Here is a 19,530-nt window from a genome sequence, read left to right as displayed (position 1 = left end):
TGATGCAGCAGGGACTTCAGTCCTGTTCAGACCAGATGTGCAGCAGCTGCTTCCTCTCAGCTCTCATGTTAACGTGTTGGAGTGAACACACTGAGCTGGAAGCTCACAGACCTGCAGAGACATTCAGCATCAAGTCTGTTCACTCTGCACATTTCACTCAGTCCACAGTGGAAACAAAGTGCTGAGTCAGCAACAGGTCAGTGATGGATTCACTCCTGTTACCTGTCAGCTGATGTCACTTTAAACACAGAGTCTCTGTGTGTTGATCAACATGTGAGCTGCTTCTGAAACATCACCTGACTGAACATGGAGGCTGTCACTAAGAGCCAGGGACTGCCAGGCTCCATCACACTGATCTCAGAGCTGTGACACAGATGAAACTGATCAGCTGTTTAGTGTTGAAACCAGAGAACAAACAGTCTCAGATCAGATCGGACAGTTTGATGAATGAGGACACTGTCTCTGTCCATCTGTGAGGCTGTCAGCTGGAATCAGCTTTATTTCCTGTACACATCAACACAACAACAACAGTCGTCTTCACATCAACTCACACACATGATCACAACAAGCTTGTGGCTGCTCTGATTGGCTGACTGTTGTCTCTCTCTCTGTCTTTCTGTCCAATCCTGAAGCCTGTCCCCGTTCTCCTCTCACAGCTTCACTGAGGAAAGCAGCCACTGAGGAGGTTGGAGGTTCACAGGAAACACTGGATCTTTGCTCTGATACTAACTGTGTTTAGTACAATACTGCTGAGAGCAGCATGGACTGACTCCGCCCCTCTACTGACCTCAGAGTCTCCAGTCTACAGTCTGGACTCTCCACGAGACCACGGAGATACTTCAGGTCTGAATCCTTCAGGTGGTTGAGACTCAGGTCCAGTTCTCTCAGATGGGAGGGGTTGGACTTCAGAGCTGAGCCCAGAGAAGAACAGCTGATCTCTGACAAACTGCAGTTCTCCAATCTGAATCAACAATCAAAGATATAGATCAGTGATTGATAATCAATCAGATTTGTCCTGATAAATGATCTTTGTCTAAAATGAGTAGAGTGACTTTGTCCTTCTGTTATTGTGGATCTTCATCATGTCAGTACAACACAACATTGTCAACACAACAGTTTTGTGTGTTGTTTTACAGATGAAAACACACACACACAGTTTGATTGACGGGACAGATACAGGAAATCATTCCTGCCACAAGCCATCACCCTATATAATAAATCTGTTTAAATAAATAATAATAAATTGTACATATTGTAACTTATGCTGCTGCTGCAACGCAACAATTTCCCAGTTTGGGATCATTAAAGTACTTTGATTGATTGATTGATTGATTGATCAAACAGACATTAGTCCTGACACTTCACTGAAATCTACTGAAAAAAAGAAGATTGTTTCTTCACTTTCTTCGGACAAATATTAGTTGTGAGGATCTTGTGTATGTTGTTGTGATAAAAATGAATTGACTTGAACAACTAACACTGGACATTTTCTCCAGTGGATTTAGAAAACATGAGTCCTCTGACTGAGAGAAATACGAGTGTGTGAGCTGTGAAGGTTGAACTGAAGTGAACAGACATTATTCAAGATATAAGATCTACAACAGTGAACTGACCTCAGAGTCTCCAGTCTACAGTCTGGACTCTGCAGAAAACCACACAGACCCTTCACTCCTGGATCCTGCAGGTCCTGGTTGTAGCTCAGGTCCAGTTCTCTCAGATGGGAGGGGTTGGACTTCAGAGCTGAGACCAGAGAAGAACAGCTGATCTCTGACAACCTGCAGAACCTCAATCTGAACAAAGAATCAAAGATGTAGATCAGTGATTGATAATCAATCAGATTTGTCCTGATCAATGATCTTTGTTTAAAATGAGTAGAGTGACTTTGTCCTTCTGTTATTGTGGATCTTCATCATGTCAGCCTTCTACACACATCATCCAAATGTCAGCACAACATTCATACAGCTGTTGGTGTGAACACAGGTTGATCAGCTGCTGCTGACCTCAGTTCAGTCTGTAATCAGAGGAGAATCAGAGGATTCACGTCTGTTTAGTCTGTTCCCTCTCTGACACTACAGACATCAGCACAGAAACAAAACACTGAGGACGTGAACAAACAGTGAGAACTCAGTCACACTGTTCAGAACAAACATGGTGGAGTAGCTTCAATGTTCCAAAGTCACCAAACAACTGTACAATGTCACATTTGTGACACAACCAGTTCACCTTCAGGTAACGTTCAGAGCCTCCTGCTGGAAAACACCACAGATTTATTCAGCTGATCTTCACTGAATGAGGAAGTAGAATTCATCTGATTTTCACATCAACCCCCCAGTGAGGAGCAGACTGAGTGAGGACGGGGTTAATGAAGGTCACAGAGCAGAGATCAAACCTGTGCTCACAGTCCTACAACCCTTCAGCTCAGCACAACGTCCACGGTTTAGGTCTGATAGTTGATCAGAATCAGAATCAGAATCAGAATCAGGTTTATTGCCAAGTATGTTTTCACGTACAAGGAATTTGTTCTAGTGAATGGTGCAGAGCGCACCAAAACACCGAGGCAGCCATCTGCGGCGCCATTTAAAAAGGAGGAATGGGGAAAAAAACAAGTGGAGAGGAGAGGAGAAAAAATAACAGAACCCAAACTATACTCCTGGGGGGGGGGGGGGGGGGGGGGGTACAGTGTGGGATTCGGGAAAAAAAACCTCAGCAACATAGGCATATATAAACAAACACATCTTACAACACAGTGACTCAAGACAATTTGCTCCAGGGGAGGGGGTAAAGGGGGGAGGAGGTGATTCCAGTGCAGACAGGCAGCCAGCCGCAGCCGCTGCCATTAAGGAGCAGCTATCGGACCCCGCCCGCCGCGCTGGATGGGAGGAAGTGGCGAAGGCGTGGGATGGGGTTGGGTTGTGAGTTGCATATGTACATTTAAGAGGTGTCCGTGAATGTGTGTGTGTGCATAGGCCTGGGGAGTCGCTTCATCTAGTTCACAATCAGTGCCTCAGTTCGCAGGGTGTCATCGCGATAACACAGCAAGTTGCCATGGAGACATCCTTGATCGGTTCCTGGACGGAGTCAACAATCCACAGGTGTCCGTGGAGGAGGGGGGGAGGGGTAGGAGTAGAAGCGTCTCACTGCAGCGATCTCGTGGGGGAGTTGTTCCAGCACCGGCCTTGGCCAAGGCTGGTGCTGCGGGGGCCGGAACGCAGATTAGATTATGATTGTTTGGGTTGGGGCGAGCAGTCGTATTTCAATAGACACGGCTTACTCTGTTAGTCCATTCTGGTCATCTCCATCCATTCTCCTTTTCAAAGCTGCAAGCTTCTCCAAGATGTGACCCATGTTGCGATTTATGACCACAGTCTGAGCATTAACAGCTCCTTCCAAGGTGGTTCCCAAGTTGCGGTTCACAATCACAGTCTGAGTGCTTACAGCTTTACTCACTCCATCAATTATGTCGGGCAGCGTGGGGATTTGGACTGCTGTCACCGTCTTCTGAATTTTCCGATACACCAGGGCAATGCCTAATCCAATCAGCAGAAAGCCTGATATCACAGTTCCGAATATATAGAGATCTTCGATGTCCTCAACGGAAAGACTCGCCAGGCACACGACCCTCCACTGCTCCCAGGAGTCCCTCATGTAGCCAGCGGGGTACGTTCCGCCAGGGCAGACAGGTTCCCCCGAACCCGGGCTTCTCGTCGAGAAGATCCTGTCAATTGCGTTGAGAGACCAGTTGACCAATTCCATGATTTTAGATTTGGAGAGCAGTGCGGAGAGAGGCTTCCAAGGTTTAGACAAGACAGGACGAGACGTGAGATGCAAAGCAGGGAAAAAAAGGGAGAGGAGAGAGGGGGAAGATGCGTCCGCCTTCGTTGGGAGCCGGAAGAGAAGGAGCAATGAACAGAGTTTCTCTGAGTGTCAGTGTCAGTCTGCTCTGGTAACTGCTCCTGAACCACAGTCACATGACCACTTGTGTTATTCATGTGATTAGAAGAAGCTCCATTCTTCAAGATCAAGTCTGAGCTTTTGTTGTGTTCACACACAATCAACTAGATATGACATGAAGGACACCTGGAGCGCTTTGAGTTCACAGTGCACAGGTTCAGAGAAGCACAACGTGGACTTGAAGAGAACAGAAGTGAGAGCAGCTCAGTTCAGGTAACAGGGACCAGACTGATCTGCCAACAAAACCCCTACAGCCAACCTCCCCTGGAGCTCAGCTTTCAGAGCAGGCTCCTCTGCCTCTGCTGCCAGCTCTGTGTATCTGAGCTGTTTCCTCTCAGAGGCCGTTTCTCCTGCGTCCTCCCATGGTACTGTCAGCTCCACAACATACACAAGCTGCTGTGTTTCTGACCACAACACAACATCTGCTCTCAGATCAGTGGCAGCTGTCTCCTGAGGAACTAGGAGCTGTTTTACTGGATCTCCTCTGATTGGCCAGTCCCTCCCTGCCTTCAGCAGAAATCACGCCTGTTCAAAGATCAAAGATCAAACTCTGTCAATTCTCTGCTGCTCTGAATCACAAACACTGTGACTGCTCTCATCCAGGGGCCGAGTGGGACCCTTCATTTTACCTGGAGATCACCAGTCCCAGCTGTTAATAACACACAAAGACAAACAGCAGCTAACACAAGCACAGGGCTGCTGCCCAACAACTAGCAGCTAGCTACACTAGCCACATTTACTATGAGCTGAGCTAGCAGCTAGCTACAACGCCCCTGCTTAGCATTTCAGCTGCCGGCTCTTTACTGGATGTTGAATCTCTCTGTGATTGTGGAACATTTCTCTGCTTCCTCCTCCAGTATTTGTTCTTCTTCATTCTTCTCTGCTCCACCTTTCTCCTTCTCTTTCTGCTGCTGCTTCAAACCAATGTGAACAGTGAACACACATGTTCCCTGATAACACCAACACGTCTCTGATGACTCTGTACCAGCCCCACTTCACAGCTCTTATTGGTCAGCAGCTGACAAATCACAGTTCAAGGTACCCCGGGACTGGACCACCTGAGGAGGGGCCGCTCATTTACCCCCCGACTGCAAATATAGACTTGGTAGCGTCTGACGTGCTGGGAGAGACAAGAGGCTGCGAGGCTCAGTTCAGGCTGCAGGATGGTGCAGCGAGGTAGACCACTTTTATATAACACAATATTATTAGTCTACACAATAATCAGTCTGGCCCCGGCCCCCAAACGGCCCCCAGGGATTCTCCTGACCCTCCCCATCACCACTCTGCTCCTGGTCTCATCTTCCTTCTTTCTCTTCACTGGCTGATTTTTTAAATCCTCACACAGAAATCCTGAAAATGAACCAACCAATGAAAAACTGGAACTTCACACATTTGAACTGAATATAAAACTACAACAGCTCCAGTCAGTGAACTGACCCCAGAGTCTCCAGTCTACAGTTTGGACTCTCCAGTCCAGCACACAGCTGCTTCACTGCTGAATCCTCCAGGTCATTGTGGCTCAGGTCCAGGTGTCTCAGATGGGAGGGGTTGGACTTCAGAGCTGAGGACACGACTTCACAGTGAGTCTCTGAGAGTTGACAAAGAACAAGTCTGTGATGAGAGAAAATATAAAATGTGTTAGAATAAAATCAGACAGTTTGTAATAAAAGACACTGAAGTTAAAATGCATCTGATGAGAAAAGATGATGATGTGATGAACATCTGCTCTTCACATCTGTGGCTCAGCTCATCTGATCTGATTGTGTTTGACATGAAACAATAATTCTCATCACTCTCTCTCAGACCTGTTGAGTTTCATGGGAATCTTTGTTGTGCAGATGAAGGAGGGAAAATGATGTTACATTTCTGCTTCCATCATATGATTTGATCCAGAGTCAGAATCTTATTAAAATTACAAAGCCTGTTGTGATTGGTCAGTGAGCCCAGTCATTACACACACTCACAGCACGCTCTCATATGCACCCTGAATGACAGACATACAGAGAGAGAGTCTGATCACAGTCCACCCATGATTTCTGTGTGTTGATGTCGTGGTGGCCTGTCACAGATAAATCAGTGTGTGGGAAACACTGAGGTCTAATCTACAGATACTGAGCCCACACATGTCTTAATGTCCGGTGGGAACATTTCCACACTGTGGCATCCCTACTCCAGAACATTTGTCCTGAGGTCAACTCAGTCAACAGTTCAATCTAATCACTGTTTGCTGCCTGGTTTTCACAGAAGGTCCTCACAGAAACATGACACTGAGCTCTGGTGTGTAGAAGAAGACTGAATCCTCCCATTCTGCTCTGATAGATTCACACCTGTGTTCTTGGCTGAAGCTGAACATTTCCTGATACGACTCTCCTCTACAGCAACAAGAGAGAAAACACCTGGGACTTTCTGTCTCAACACAATCTATGGAAAGACTTTAAAGCTCCACCATGACACTTGAAAAAGGTGTCATGATGGGGTGTCCCCTAACATCCTCCATGCTCATCATGACTTCAGTCATCTCTGGACAATGATTCAGGTCTTATACAAACTTTACTAAACACCTGCTAGAACCTGCTCATTAGAGCTTCACTGCATTCACTGTTCACTGTCAAACACTGATGACTGTTGTCATAGAAACCTCATGAGTCCTGAATACAGACCTCCACAGATTCATCACTGCTCTCCTGTAACACTGTCACAATGGACAGTTTCAACAAAGCTGAACCAGAGACATCTTCTTTTTTCATTCACACATTCTTCTTCCTCAGAAAAACCTGCTGCCTACATTACTCACAATGCACATCAACCAGCAAACCTTGGCTGTTTGATTAAGGTGTGTTATGCAGCGGAGATGAGGGGGGGCTACAGAGGTCTGGTGTTGACCTCAGACTCCGCCCACACTGACTCAGGTGAGATCACCTGAGGACATTTATCAGACTGCACAGCTGGAGACACTAAAGGTTGAATACTACTGTTTTCTCATATGCAGGTGTCCTCCCCAACACCTGGAAACACCTGGAAACACCTGGAAACACCTGGAAACACACACTGAGGTGTAAGATCAGTGGAGCTGCTTTAATTAGTTTGATCAGGTTTGAATTAAACCAAAAAGACTCAAAACAACACAGAACATTAACAAATCAATGAAGCATCCAACAATTATTACAAATAAACAAAACAAGTGTTTTTATGAACTTAACAGCAACAATCACAACCAACTGAAACATCTACATTTTGGTGCTCACAGCATTTACAACACCTCCAGGAAAAAACACAACTGACCTTTGATTGTTTTAAAGTAAAACTAAGAATAATGAGAATAAATGAAAACTGTGTTTATCTGAATTTGACTCAACTACTGATCTAATCTACTGATTGATAATTATATTGATCATGTCTGGACTCACCGAGCCTTCCTGCAGTTCCTCACAGCTGGGATCAGTCTCCATCGTCCCTCCACTGATGTCTTGTACTTGCTCAAGTCCAACTCACCCAGAACCTCCTCTGACATCTGTAGCATGTAGGCCAGAGCTGAGCAGTGGATCTCAGAGAGTTTCTGCTCTGATCTGGTCTCTGACCTCAGGAACTCTTGGATCTCCTGATGAACTGAGTGGTCCTTCATCTCCATCAGACAGTGGAAGATGTTGATGCTTCTGTCAGGAGAGAATTTATCACTGTTCATCTCCTTCAGGTTGTTGATGGCTCTCTGGATGGTTTTTGATCTGTTTTTCCTCTGACCCAGCAGACCTCCTAAGAATCTCTGGTTGGACTCCAGAGAGAGGCCATGAAGGAAGCGGACAAACAGGTCCAGGTGACCATTTTTATTTCTGAGGGATTTCTCCATGGCTGCCCTCAGGAAGTTCTCCAGGAATACGTCACTGTCATCATCATCATTGTTTTCTGAGAAAAACGAGTCATCGTCATCACTGTACTTGTTGTAATAATTCCAGTCCAGGACCTCTGTGTTCCTGTTGGTGTCCCAGCTGTCATTATTCCAATTTTGTCCCAGGAAGTTCTCCAGGACCTCTGTGCTCCTGTTGGTGTAACAGTGGAACATGTACACTGCAGCCAGAAACTCCTGAATGCTCAGATGAACAAAGCAGTAGACTGTTTTCTGGAAGATCACACTCTCTCTTTTGAAGATCTCAGTACAGAGTCCTGAGTACACTGAGGCCTCTGTGACATCCAGACCACACTGCTCCAGGTCTTCTTGGTAGAACATGATGTTTCCTTTCTCCAGATGTTCAAACGCCAGCCCCCCCAGCTTCAGAAGAACTTCCCTGTCAGCGTCCATCAGCTCCTGTGGACTCGTCTCATGTCCCTCATCATACTTGAGCTTCTTCCTCTTTGTCTGAACCAGCAGGAAGTGTGAGAACAGGTCAGTCAGGGTCTGGGGCAGCTCTCCTCTCTGCTCTGTAGTCAACATGTGCTCCAGAACTGTAGCAGTGATCCAGCAGAAGACTGGGACTTGACACATGATGTGGAGGCTCCTGGACTTCTTGATGTGTGAGATGGTTCTGCTGGACAGCTCTTCATCACTGGATCTCCTCCTGAAGTACTCCTCCTTCTGGGCGTCTGTGAAGCCTCGTACCTCTGTTACCCTGTCAACACATGTAGGAGGGATCTGATTGGCTGCTGCAGGTCTGGAAGTGATCCAGACCAGAGCCGAGGGAAGCAGATTCCCCTGGATGAGGTTTGTCAGCAGCAGGTTGACTGATGACGTCTGTGTGACATCAGACACAACCTCCCTGTTGGTGAAATCCAGTGAAAGTCTGCTTTCATCCAGGCCGTCCAAGATGAACACAACTTTACAGACAGCCAGCTGCTCTGCTGTGACCTTCTGTAATGTTGGATGGAAAACATGGAGCAGCCTGAGAAGACTGTACTGCTGCTCTCTGATCAGGTTCAGCTCCCTGAACGAAAGCAGAACCAGCAGACTGACATCTTGGTTCTCCAAGCCCTCTGCCCAGTCCAGACTGAACTTCTGCACTGAGAAGGTTTTTCCAACACCAGCGACGCCGTTGGTCAGAACCACTCTGATAGGTCTCTGTTGGTCAGGTAAGGCTTTAAAGATGTCGTGGCACTTGATTGGAGCGTCATGGAGGGTCTTCATCTTGGAAGCTGTCTCCAGCTGCCTCACCTCATGTTGGGTATTGACCTCTTCACTCTGTCCCTCTGTGATGTAGAGCTTAGTGTAGATCCTGTTGAGGAGGGTTCCACTTCCTGTTCCATCACTTCCTTCAGTCACACGTTCACATCTGCTCCTCAGACTGATCTTATGTTGATCTAAAACCTCCTGCAGACCACTATCTGCTGAAAGAGAAGAGACAATGTCAGACTGAAGACAGAGAATCTGAGAATCTGCTGATTATTTTCATCAGCTACAGAAAAACTAAAGAGCAGCAAAGAAAAGCTTTTTAATGTTGTGCTTTTTAGAATCATCTGAAATGTCAGTGCTGTGTGATAGAACAACTGACACTGGAGAAAACAACAGGTCCTGGTTTCAGAAATGAAGACATCAGCAGACACATGTTCAGTCTCACTTTGTACAGTGCTGCTCTGACTGGCTGTCTGCAGTCGAGTTCTGGTTCTGGGTCTTTGTCCACACTGGGGACAGGAGGGGTCTCCTAAAGACCCAGACTGGTCCCAGTATGAGGTGAAGCACTGTCTGCAGAACCAGTGTCCACAGCTGGTAGAGACTGGATCCTTCAGGACGTCCTGACACAGAGCACAGCAGGACAGCTGCTCCTCCACAGAGACACCACTCCTCTTCCTCCCTCTGTGAAGACATTTCTTCATCACTAACATGTCACAGTCAAATATGTCTAATAACTGAATCATCTTCAGCTCAGTTTACAGTAGAAACTGTCTCTTACTGTGAGTCTGAGGGTCCAGGTTCAGGACTGAGGTCTGGAGGATCATGTTTGGACCGGTCACTCTTCATAGACAGACAGCTGGATCCTGGAGACTCTGCTCTCAGTCTGTGGTTCTGATCTCTGCAAACACAAACATCTTTTTATTCATATCACATCGATCACTGATCAATTCTCTGATGACAGAGTCATTGTGAAGATTGAAGTTTTCATTCTGAATTTATGAACACTGAAAAACAACAGTGATTTAAGTTCTTGAACATTTCGCAAGTTGAATTCACTTTTAAAAATGTAGATACATAATTTCAATGAAAAACAAAACCAGTGGCAGAAATTCACAGATTTCAAAATTCAATATCTGCTGAGACAGATTTGCTTCCCTACACTACAGACAACAGAGCTGGTGGTAAAGGCAGCCTGCAAGCTGCTGAGACGTGCTGGTCTCATTCGGTCCAGCAGGAGGGTCCTCACATCGAAAACATCGGAGCAAATATTCAAAAAGGAATCATTTGGATTGTTGGAATTACTATACATAAAAGTTATCTTACATTTGCTTACACTGTTTAAGAGTTATACATATGCCTGTGTGTGTGTGACTATGTAGAATGTTGTGCAAGCTGTCTTTCAGATTCATCAGGAGGACTCACATGCAGAGTCAAGGACGGGGCACAGAGTGAAACCACACTGAAGAGATAAACATGAAACTCCTTTAATTAGAGCAGAGGGATGTACTGAGAAACTATGCAACTGATAGAATAGCACGGTCTTAGACCTTGAACACACCTGCTAGAATAGAGAGCATTCTCATAATGTTTTTCAGATAAGGAGTGCAGCCTGTGTTTTCCCCATCCTTTAGAGGCTGCATCTCTCATGTAACTAGGGACCACCCTAAGGAAATAAAAAAGAGGAGACGGCAAGATGTACTCAGAGCGGGTTGGAGAGTGTAACTGAGTACATCTCTGTCCGTTCTCCTCGCGAGTAAAAAGAGCTCTAACTCTGTGCCTTCTCTCTTTGTATTTTTAATAATGTTTTGGGATGTTTAAACCTGACATGGATGAACTGACCAAATCTTAACAGTCACGTTCTCACCTGGAGAAGTATGAAAACTCAGTAAAGTGATATGAAAACAGTCCTAGAACCAAAGTTGTAAAAGCTTTGAGTCTGGATTGACCGTGGATAACACTGGATTGAGCTTTTATTTTGGTACTTCCTCTGAACAGCAGTGTGAATTAGCATATTAGCTAAATATTGTGTTTCACTAATGTTTAGATTTAGCATTCAAATTTAGATTTAACATTTAACATTAAAGTTGACTAAATGTGGTGAAATGTTGTTATTTCAGTATGAACCACTTTACAATCAGCGGCCCATATTACATAGAGCCTGAAATCTGTATAAACAGCTGACAAATATCTAGTTTGATGTTAAAGAGGCTCAGTCATTTCCTCCAACAGCTGCTCACTGTAGTTTGGATCAAACTAACTGTGGAGAGTGAAGCTCTGACATGTGAAGCTCATCATTCAGGCTGTAAAATGATCCTGCAAAGTGTGGTCAACTCTGTTAGATCCCAGCTCATCCAGGTTCACCAACACACTGCTCTCTTCTTCTGTGGCTGCTTCTCTGCTCCACCATGGCCCTTGTCAGCTGGTGTCAGGGTGGGCGGCAAGATGGCGGGTTGAGCAGGTGCTTTTTTTAGAGCTCCTCAAGCTAGTCCCAAAACTTTATCCTTCATTACTAACTGTCCAGTCAAAAGTGCTGAAATGAGGAAACAAAAGATAATTAAACCCACCACACTAAGACTGGAACCACAAAAACAAGAATCTTCATCTAAAGGGGAAAGAAAAGACGGCAGGCGAGACATGGAGCACGACTATGCAATGGACGTTACTCTGCTGAGTAAGATACAGAAAGATACAGAATTATTACTTTTATTAATAAATCCTGTTACAATTTAACTCATCGTTGTCTGTGATTATTGTGACTATATTTGTGATAACAGCTGGATTCACAACAGTCATTGCTCGAATTTACTCTTCAACCAACCTTCTGAGACTGTATTTTGAGCCATCAATTTGGTCATTGGTCGAGGTTACTAGTTGTGGTAAAAAAAAAAAAAAAATATATATATATATATATATATATATATATATATATATATATATATATAGGTGATTATCACTGATAATCATTCATATTATACGCCAAAAACCAAATTGCCCCTACCTGTGCACAACAACAGTCAGGATTTTTGAAAGGAAGGTCAGTTCATAATAACACAAGGCCTGTATTAAACCTTCTTGATTGTCGTGAAATAATCCAAGAGAGTGGGTTTATTTTATTTCTACATTTTTACAAAGCATTTGATTCTGTGGAACATCAGTTTATACTGGAAACTTTGAGGTTCTTTGGTCTTGGAGAGACATTTATTAAGATGTGGATTTGAGGTTGGGGAGGTGAAGGTGATGAGGAGAAGATATATTTCACTTCCTCTCCCTCCTGAAGTGAAAGAGGTGAACTTTAAAATCTTAAATGAGATTTACCCAACTAACAAGTTGTGAAGACTGAGGTTTAATCTTGATGTGAAGAACTGAGTGTTCTGTGAAAATGAGGCTGAAAGTTGGAACATTTATTCTTCCACTGTGGATCAGTCTTTCTGGAGCGACATGTGGAGCTGGACACAGTCCAAGAGGATCATTTACAAATGCAGGTACTTTAAAACCAAACCATGTATGAATCATTGGCTGAATGAATTAAAATCACTATGCAAGTCTCTGAAGCTGATAAAGAATGATAAGAAAGCCCTGAGGTTAGTTTATTCTCTTGATTTATTTCAATGAATCTTCTTCTTAATCTTTTCATGTATTTCTGTTTTTTTTCTCTAAAACTTTAACTTTATTTATTTAATGTGCTTCTGCTCAACCTCAGTTTTTTTTGTGAAGAAGCAAAACTGCCTTGTCTGTTTGTATCTTGATTTGTTTATGAATAAAGTTTATATCATTAAAATAACCTATGGCAGCTGTTACAGGAAGTGACATCACTGCAGGAGCTCAACGCACTAAACACTGTTACAGAGACAGTTTGGAGGTTCACAGGTTTGTAGCAGGTCTCTTACTGTGAGTCTGAGGGTCCAGGTTCAGGACTGAAGACTGGAGGACGACCTTTGGACCAGTGACTCTTCACAGACAGACAGCTGGGTCCTGGAGACTCTGCTCTGTCCTCCTCTTCCTCCACACAATCACTCATCTTCAGGACTTCAGTCAGTCTGAGAGGGAAACCAGTAACACTGACTGTGAGCTCACACACACAAGAGTCAGGACAAACAAGCTGCTCAAGAGACACACACACACACACACACACACACACACACACACACACACACAGACACACACACACACACCTGTACAGTACAATAACCTGCTCAGTTCTCTTGGCTCAGTTGTAGGTTTCATATTATTCAGCTCATCACCACGTGGAGTCAAACTGTTGAACAGGAAGTACCACACCTCATGTTGTTCCTCCTTTTCTCTCAGTGTCTCTGTGTGGACAGACGTTCACTGTGACTCTTCTTCCCTCCACAGTCCACAGGGACAAACTGACTCAGAGACTTTGACAGTAAAATAATAATAATGTTGTGTTAACACTCACCTGCCTCAGCCTTCAGTTTCCCTCCTTCTGCTCCGTCCACTTCAAATGGAGTCTGAGCTCACTGAACACTTTCACTTTCAGCTGCTCCTCCCCTCTGCAGCTACAGGAAGTAACATGACTCTGTGTGTGTGTGTGTGTGTTCAACAGAATTATCTTGATTTCCATTCATCTAATATCATTTTCAGGTTAAACTGGATCAAACATTATATTAAGGGTAAAGATGTCATGACCTGCTGTGAAAAGGTTGCTCCACCCCCTTTTCACTCTGCCCTGATCCCCCACATTATCATTGTGTTGTTGTTATCATTGGTGGAGTATTTTATATTTTGAGTAAATGTTTCTATAAATTTTTCAGGGATTGTTTTATATATGGGTTTTGAGATATTTTTGTGTGGTTTATGTTGGAAGGGTCGGCCCACTCTGCATATTTTCAGGTCTCTGTCTGAGTGGGGTTAATTAGCTGCTCAGCCAGGGAGAGAGGAAACAGGTGTGTGCTATCAGGTCCTTTTAGTGTGGGTAGTGGTAGTGTGGGGTTGGGGTGCTTGGGATGATTAGTATTTTAGCTCACCCCCATACTTACCTGAGAGGATGGTATGTTCCACGTAGGTGAAGGAGAAGATTAAATGCAAGCCATTCAGGGGTCAAAGGGGAGAGAGCAGGTGGCAGCTTGCTGTGAGGCTGCAGTTTTAGAATTTGTTATGGTTTAGGTTCTTTTTCTTTTTGAATTGCCCGCGATTTATTTTGTAGTATTTCTGTTTTGTAGTATTTTGTTAATAAAATATCACTTTTTGAGCACATACTCCGGCCTGCTGATAATACTTTTTGAAACATCTTTTTAAAAGTTTCCAGTGCCCATACCATCATCTGCCCTTTGTATGACAGTTGTTGAATATGGTCTGGAGTCTTGGACTTTGGTTTATTTCCTGTTTTATTTTGTAATTACTTACCTTTTGTGCCCACTGTTGTTTTACTTCCTGTCTTTGTCTCCATCCACTCTGCTACATTTTAGTTTTAAACTCATCTCTTCTTCTCTGTTTCCTCCTCCGTCCTCTCTCCTCCAGAGTCTTCAGCCTCTAAAACAGAGACTTTCAGAAATGCTGCAGGACCTGTTTTATTTTGAAAACGACAGACCTTTCAATTCACACATAGATGTGATTCCAGATTGCTGTTTTCAGTCACTGTTCACATTTGTCTGTGGAGGACAATTTAATAGGAAAGAAAAATAAAATCTCACTGAATCAAATGTAGTTTACTACGACTCAGTGTCAACCTTGAGTCAGATTTATTTCCTCAGTCCACTCAGAGGAAAGGCAGCCCTGAGATAAATGGGAACATGTCTTCATACAAAAATAAAAACTGTTGCAAATAGAAACTGCAAAGTGCAAAACTTCAAATCACTTCAATTCAAAAATACATGAAGTAAAGTGAAACAAGAGCTGCCAGAGTTCACTGTAAAGTGCTTTCATCAGGTCAGAGACAAACTGCTGGAACTAGGAAGAAGGAAAAGAGGGATTCAGCTTTGGCCTCCAGAGACAAGAAGTTTCCAAACTGCTGGACAATCATCACCTGTCATAAAAAAGATAACACAAAATAAAGAACACAATTAATGAATGTAATGCAACAATTTACTGAATCACATGTATTGATCAGATTATTTAATGCTTGCTATTTTCAAGAGTACAGATCAGTTTCATTTCAAATATTCTTTTTGTTTACATGAGTGATTGTGTAACAAGATGAGGAAACTGCAGATTATGTTGAAAATCAAGCATTTTTCTGAGCTAGAAAACAAAACATTTAAAATGAAGCATTTTCTGAACTTTCAGGAGTTTGTATGAATCCTGAACTTCATTCCTGCAGACTGGTGAACCCCTCTCTCCCTTCAGAACAACTGCTGCTGACTGTTCACACTGAACACTGAGCATTGTTCATGAACTATGTCACGACTACTGTCCATCAAATAAAGCCGCTCAGAGACTGAGTGGGCTCTTTACTGTGATGTGTTTGTACAAATCCATCACTTTGTCCAGTTGACTTCTGACTGTTTATTAGAAAGCTTCAATCAAAGTATAACGTTAAACAGAAAATATCGGAGCCTGCTCACCCTCTTTGTCACAAAAAACCTGCCACTCAAATGGACGGGCAAAAAAACCACACCCCCACAGCCTGCCACCGGAAATGATAGTCAAATCAACACGCAGCCTAAACAAAATGAACAACACAGGCTCCTCTGACCTGAGTGGGTGAGTGGGTGAGTGACCTTAACGATTATGTTAAGATATAATGACAATACAACGATAAAAATACAACAGTGTAGAATTTCAGTGTTTACCTGAACTTACCTTTGGTGAAATGTGTGAACTTTGATGGTTGCCAGTGTTTGCCCTCCCCAGGGACGGAGGTACATTTGATTGTACAGATCCACAATCTCCTCCTCTCTGGGTTTTCTTTCTCTGACAGGATTCTGTAGAAGCACAAGTCAGACTTGTCTCCTCGTCTGTTGGTGCATCCAGCTGCACAAAGACTGTTCTGGCCAAACAAACCAAAGAACCTTGTAATGGAAGGAAGCATTGGGTGTGTTGGAGATGGACTTAAGCTGACTTCACCTGACTTGATAGTCAACGTGATCTACCAGTGACTGCAGGGGTGGAGTATAAAACCACTGCAATATGTCAGACTGATTTATGCCAACGTGTCAGACCGTTTAGCAAAACCTATAAACTCTGTTTACTCACCCAAACACGTGGTTCTGAAACATTTTCTGGCCAATGACAAGTTTACACCAGTCTCTGAGACATTAAATTACATTTAATAGGGATGTCATGACAACCAAGGAACCAATTTTCCTACAGTGTTGTAGATACTGTAAATGTTGTAGGTACTGGAGATCTGATTCTTCCAGGACTGACGAGAGACTGTTCCAGACTGTTCTAGTCTGACATTAAACTCAGAGAGAAGAAGAAGACAGGTACAGTAACAATAACAACATGTGGAATGACAGCAGCAGGTTCAGGTGCAGCAGCAGGTCCAAAAAAAATCCCTCAATTGTCATTATCTTTCTTTTCTTGGTGCAATATGCATTATATTGATGATTGTGTATCATAAAAATGTTTTTATCAATCAATTACACTGTGCTGCCCCTTTAAAGGAGCAGGGGGATTGTTTACTCTGTCGTGCTGTGTGTCTCTTTAGACTTGCCGTAGCTAGTTCCTTTTTTCACGGGCAGGTAGCCTGAAGTGAAGCTGTTGGTTTTTGCTCATTCACTTTTTCTCAGCTGTACTCGGCAATGCCTGTCTGTAAGTATTGGTTGTTATTGTGTTCAACTTACCTGTTAAAACTTCGAAAACAGTTCATAGTTCATGTGAGAAAACTTTAAAAACGGAGCAATGCTAATGCGCTAGCTTGTCAATGGCGTTTTCAATGTAACGTTAAGCTAATCGGCGATAATTTGTTGATATTAAGTTAATCAAAAATCGAACTTCTTTATGTGGATTTGTATTGCATAAGTGTTAAAAAGAACGAGACAAACTACATGTAACATTTTATTGTTTATTTTCATGTTGCAGTTTTACAGTGCATCAACAGTAAACAGACGGACTTATTGACGATCATCTGTTAGCTATCTGCCAAGTTCGCAACAAATAACTGGGGCAGAATAGTAAAAAGACAGACACCATATGGGTTACCTACAGAAAAGTGGATCCACATAGAAGCACAAAGTTTTCTTCTGTCGACAAAGCTTCATCATGGACAATATGGAAGACACGCTGGAGACGAGGTCAGTGTGTTCCAACACCTCACATGCCAGTCAGCGTTCTTCAGCCAGTGCCATTGCAGCGCAAGCATCATTTGCTAAAAGAGAAGAAGAAGTCATTAAAGCTCAAGCATACATTGAAGAGCAGCAACAAAAGGCTGCAGCCGAGGCTACTAGAAAGAAAGCAGAGCTAGAAGCCAGTCTGCACACACTGAGGCTAGAAGGTGCAGCTACGGCTGCTATCGCCGAAGCTAATGTTTTGGAGGCAGCTGCTGAGAACGAGCAAGGAGAGCTAGATTGTTTAAGTGAATGTGCAGAACATAAGTCCATGGAGGATCTAAGACCTGAGCCTCACCGAGACTCAAATCTACTCGAACCCACGCCAGCACCAATGCGCCTGCTAGCAATGGACAGCGGTGAGGCAGCTGAAATCAGCACGGGGAAAGGTATAGAGGAGTCAAGCGAGATCAGCCACTACGAACTCTGTGAATACGACTTACCTGTTCAACAAACATTCAAGGAGGATGGTGCCACTCCATATTATCCTCATCCACAAACCTCAACCAGAATTGGCTTCCTGAAAGAAGAACGTCTGTATGACTCAAATCCATCCAAAAGCAAGTCCAGCCATCAATCTCAGTCATGCAATACAAGACAAACCGGCTGTCCTCAGCCACAGATGTATGCTTCTCCCAGAACCAACGAGCCCAGTTCATCATCCACAACAGATCTGGCCAAGTATTTGATACATTGTGAGATGATAAGCTCCAAAAATCGCAAACCGAGAAAACCAAAGGTTGAGAGAGCTGGGAGACATTCTTTTGGAGCTTGAAGCTGCCAGGTCAGATGGATTCCTATCTGGTCTAAAGTACCTGGACACATCTTGTGGAATCACCCCTATTCTCCAAAAGCTGCCATACTTCCTGCAAGACAAGTGGGTCTCTCTTGCATCACATTACCAGGAAAAATACCACACGTCTTACCCACCTTTCACCGTCTTTGCAAGGTTTGTTTGTGATCAAGCCAAAACGCTCAACGACCCAAGCTTTGCCGCGCTCAAAGGTGGTGGGAGCATGGGGAAGTCAGAGCATTCTTTTCAACCAAACATGAGAACACCCATTTCTGTCAAAAAGACAGAGGTCTCAGTGAACTCTGACAGTAGCTACAACAACCACTCAGAGAAAAATATGGCTGACCCAGACAAGCAATGTCCACTCCACAGCAAACCACACCCCCTCAGGAAGTGCCGTGGGTTTAGGAGCAAATCTTTGGATGAGAGGAAAGCCTACCTTAAAGAGAAAAACATTTGCTATAGGTGCTGTGCATCAACCAGCCACCTAGCCAAAGACTGTGGTAAAAATGTTCAGTGCAGAGAATGCTAGAGTGATAGACACCCCACTGCACTCCACCCAGGGCCGGCTCCCTGGATGACTGAGATCTCTGTAACCACAAGAGATCAAGGCGGGGAGCAAGAGGAAGGAGCCGCTCAAACTGTCACATCAAAATGCACTGACATCTGTGGGACAACTGTCAGAGGAAGATCATGCTCCAAAATCTGCCTCGTCAGAGTGTATCCAGCAGGCCAACGAGAGAGAGGGGTTAAGTCTTATGCTGTTCTCGATGAGCAGAGCAACAAGTCTCTAGCAAGAACAGAGTTTTTTGAGCTCTTCGGGATTACAGAGGGCACAGCAGCATACACTCTGAAGACTTGCTCGGGAGTCATTGAAACCATGGGCCGAAGAGCCACCAATTTTATCATGGAGTCATTAGATGGTAAAACTCACATTCCACTCCCCACACTAATAGAATGTGACATGCTCTCAGATGACAAGTCGGAGATCCCCACGCCTGAGATCGCCAGACACTATACTCACCTCAAGCGGTTCATGGACAAGATCCCAGCTCTGGATCCCTCAGCAGCCATCCTCATCCTGCTCGGCCGAGATATCCCAAGGGCACACAAGGTTCGAGAACAATGCAACGGCCCTCACAGTGCTCCTTATGCTCAGCGTCTCGACTTGGGCTGGGTGATTGTAGGAGAGGTTTGTCTTGGAAGAGCCCATAAATTGGATCGTGTCAATGTCTATCGAACTAACGTGTTGAGCAACGGACGTACATCATTGTTCGACCCTTGTATGAACAGTCTCCACATCAAAGAGAAGCTTGAGATTCCAGTTCATCGCTTTCACTTCTCAAAGGCTAACACACTGGAAGACCTGTTTGATGAAAAAGATAGCCTTGGTGAAGGAGTCTTCCAGCAAACACCACATGACGACAGGCCTGCCATGTCTGTGGAAGACAAAACTT

General features: G+C 44.2%; 1 protein-coding gene across 3 annotated transcripts in view; it reads right to left on the bottom strand.

The window, feature by feature from the left end:
- Window positions 1-19,530, bottom strand: part of LOC139611998 (NACHT, LRR and PYD domains-containing protein 12-like) — a 133,565-nt gene that overhangs the window by 46,727 nt on the left and 67,308 nt on the right. The window contains exons 1-4 of one of the 3 annotated variants that reach the window (XM_071467111.1): window positions 13,470-13,625; window positions 13,239-13,359; window positions 12,937-13,086; window positions 9,828-9,947 (exon numbers count right to left, since the gene is read on the bottom strand). The exons of 1 other annotated variant lie outside the window; for it this stretch is intronic. In XM_071467111.1, coding sequence (XP_071323212.1) covers window positions 9,828-9,947; window positions 12,937-13,086; window positions 13,239-13,273 — 305 coding nt within the window. In that variant the 5' untranslated portion in view covers window positions 13,274-13,359; window positions 13,470-13,625. Of the gene's footprint in view, window positions 1-9,827; window positions 9,948-12,936; window positions 13,087-13,238; window positions 13,360-13,469; window positions 13,628-19,530 lie in introns of those variants that run through there. One more of the 3 variants, XM_071467116.1, reaches the window with a different exon arrangement.

This window comes from Trachinotus anak, unplaced genomic scaffold, assembly GCF_046630095.1.
Source record: "Trachinotus anak isolate AG129_WGS33_773 ecotype Australia unplaced genomic scaffold, CSIRO_AGI_Tana_v1 ptg000029l, whole genome shotgun sequence".
NCBI classification, from domain to species: Eukaryota; Metazoa; Chordata; class Actinopteri; order Carangiformes; family Carangidae; genus Trachinotus; species Trachinotus anak.
Note: the sequence above shows the minus strand (reverse complement) of the source record. Positions and strands in the feature narration are given on the sequence as shown.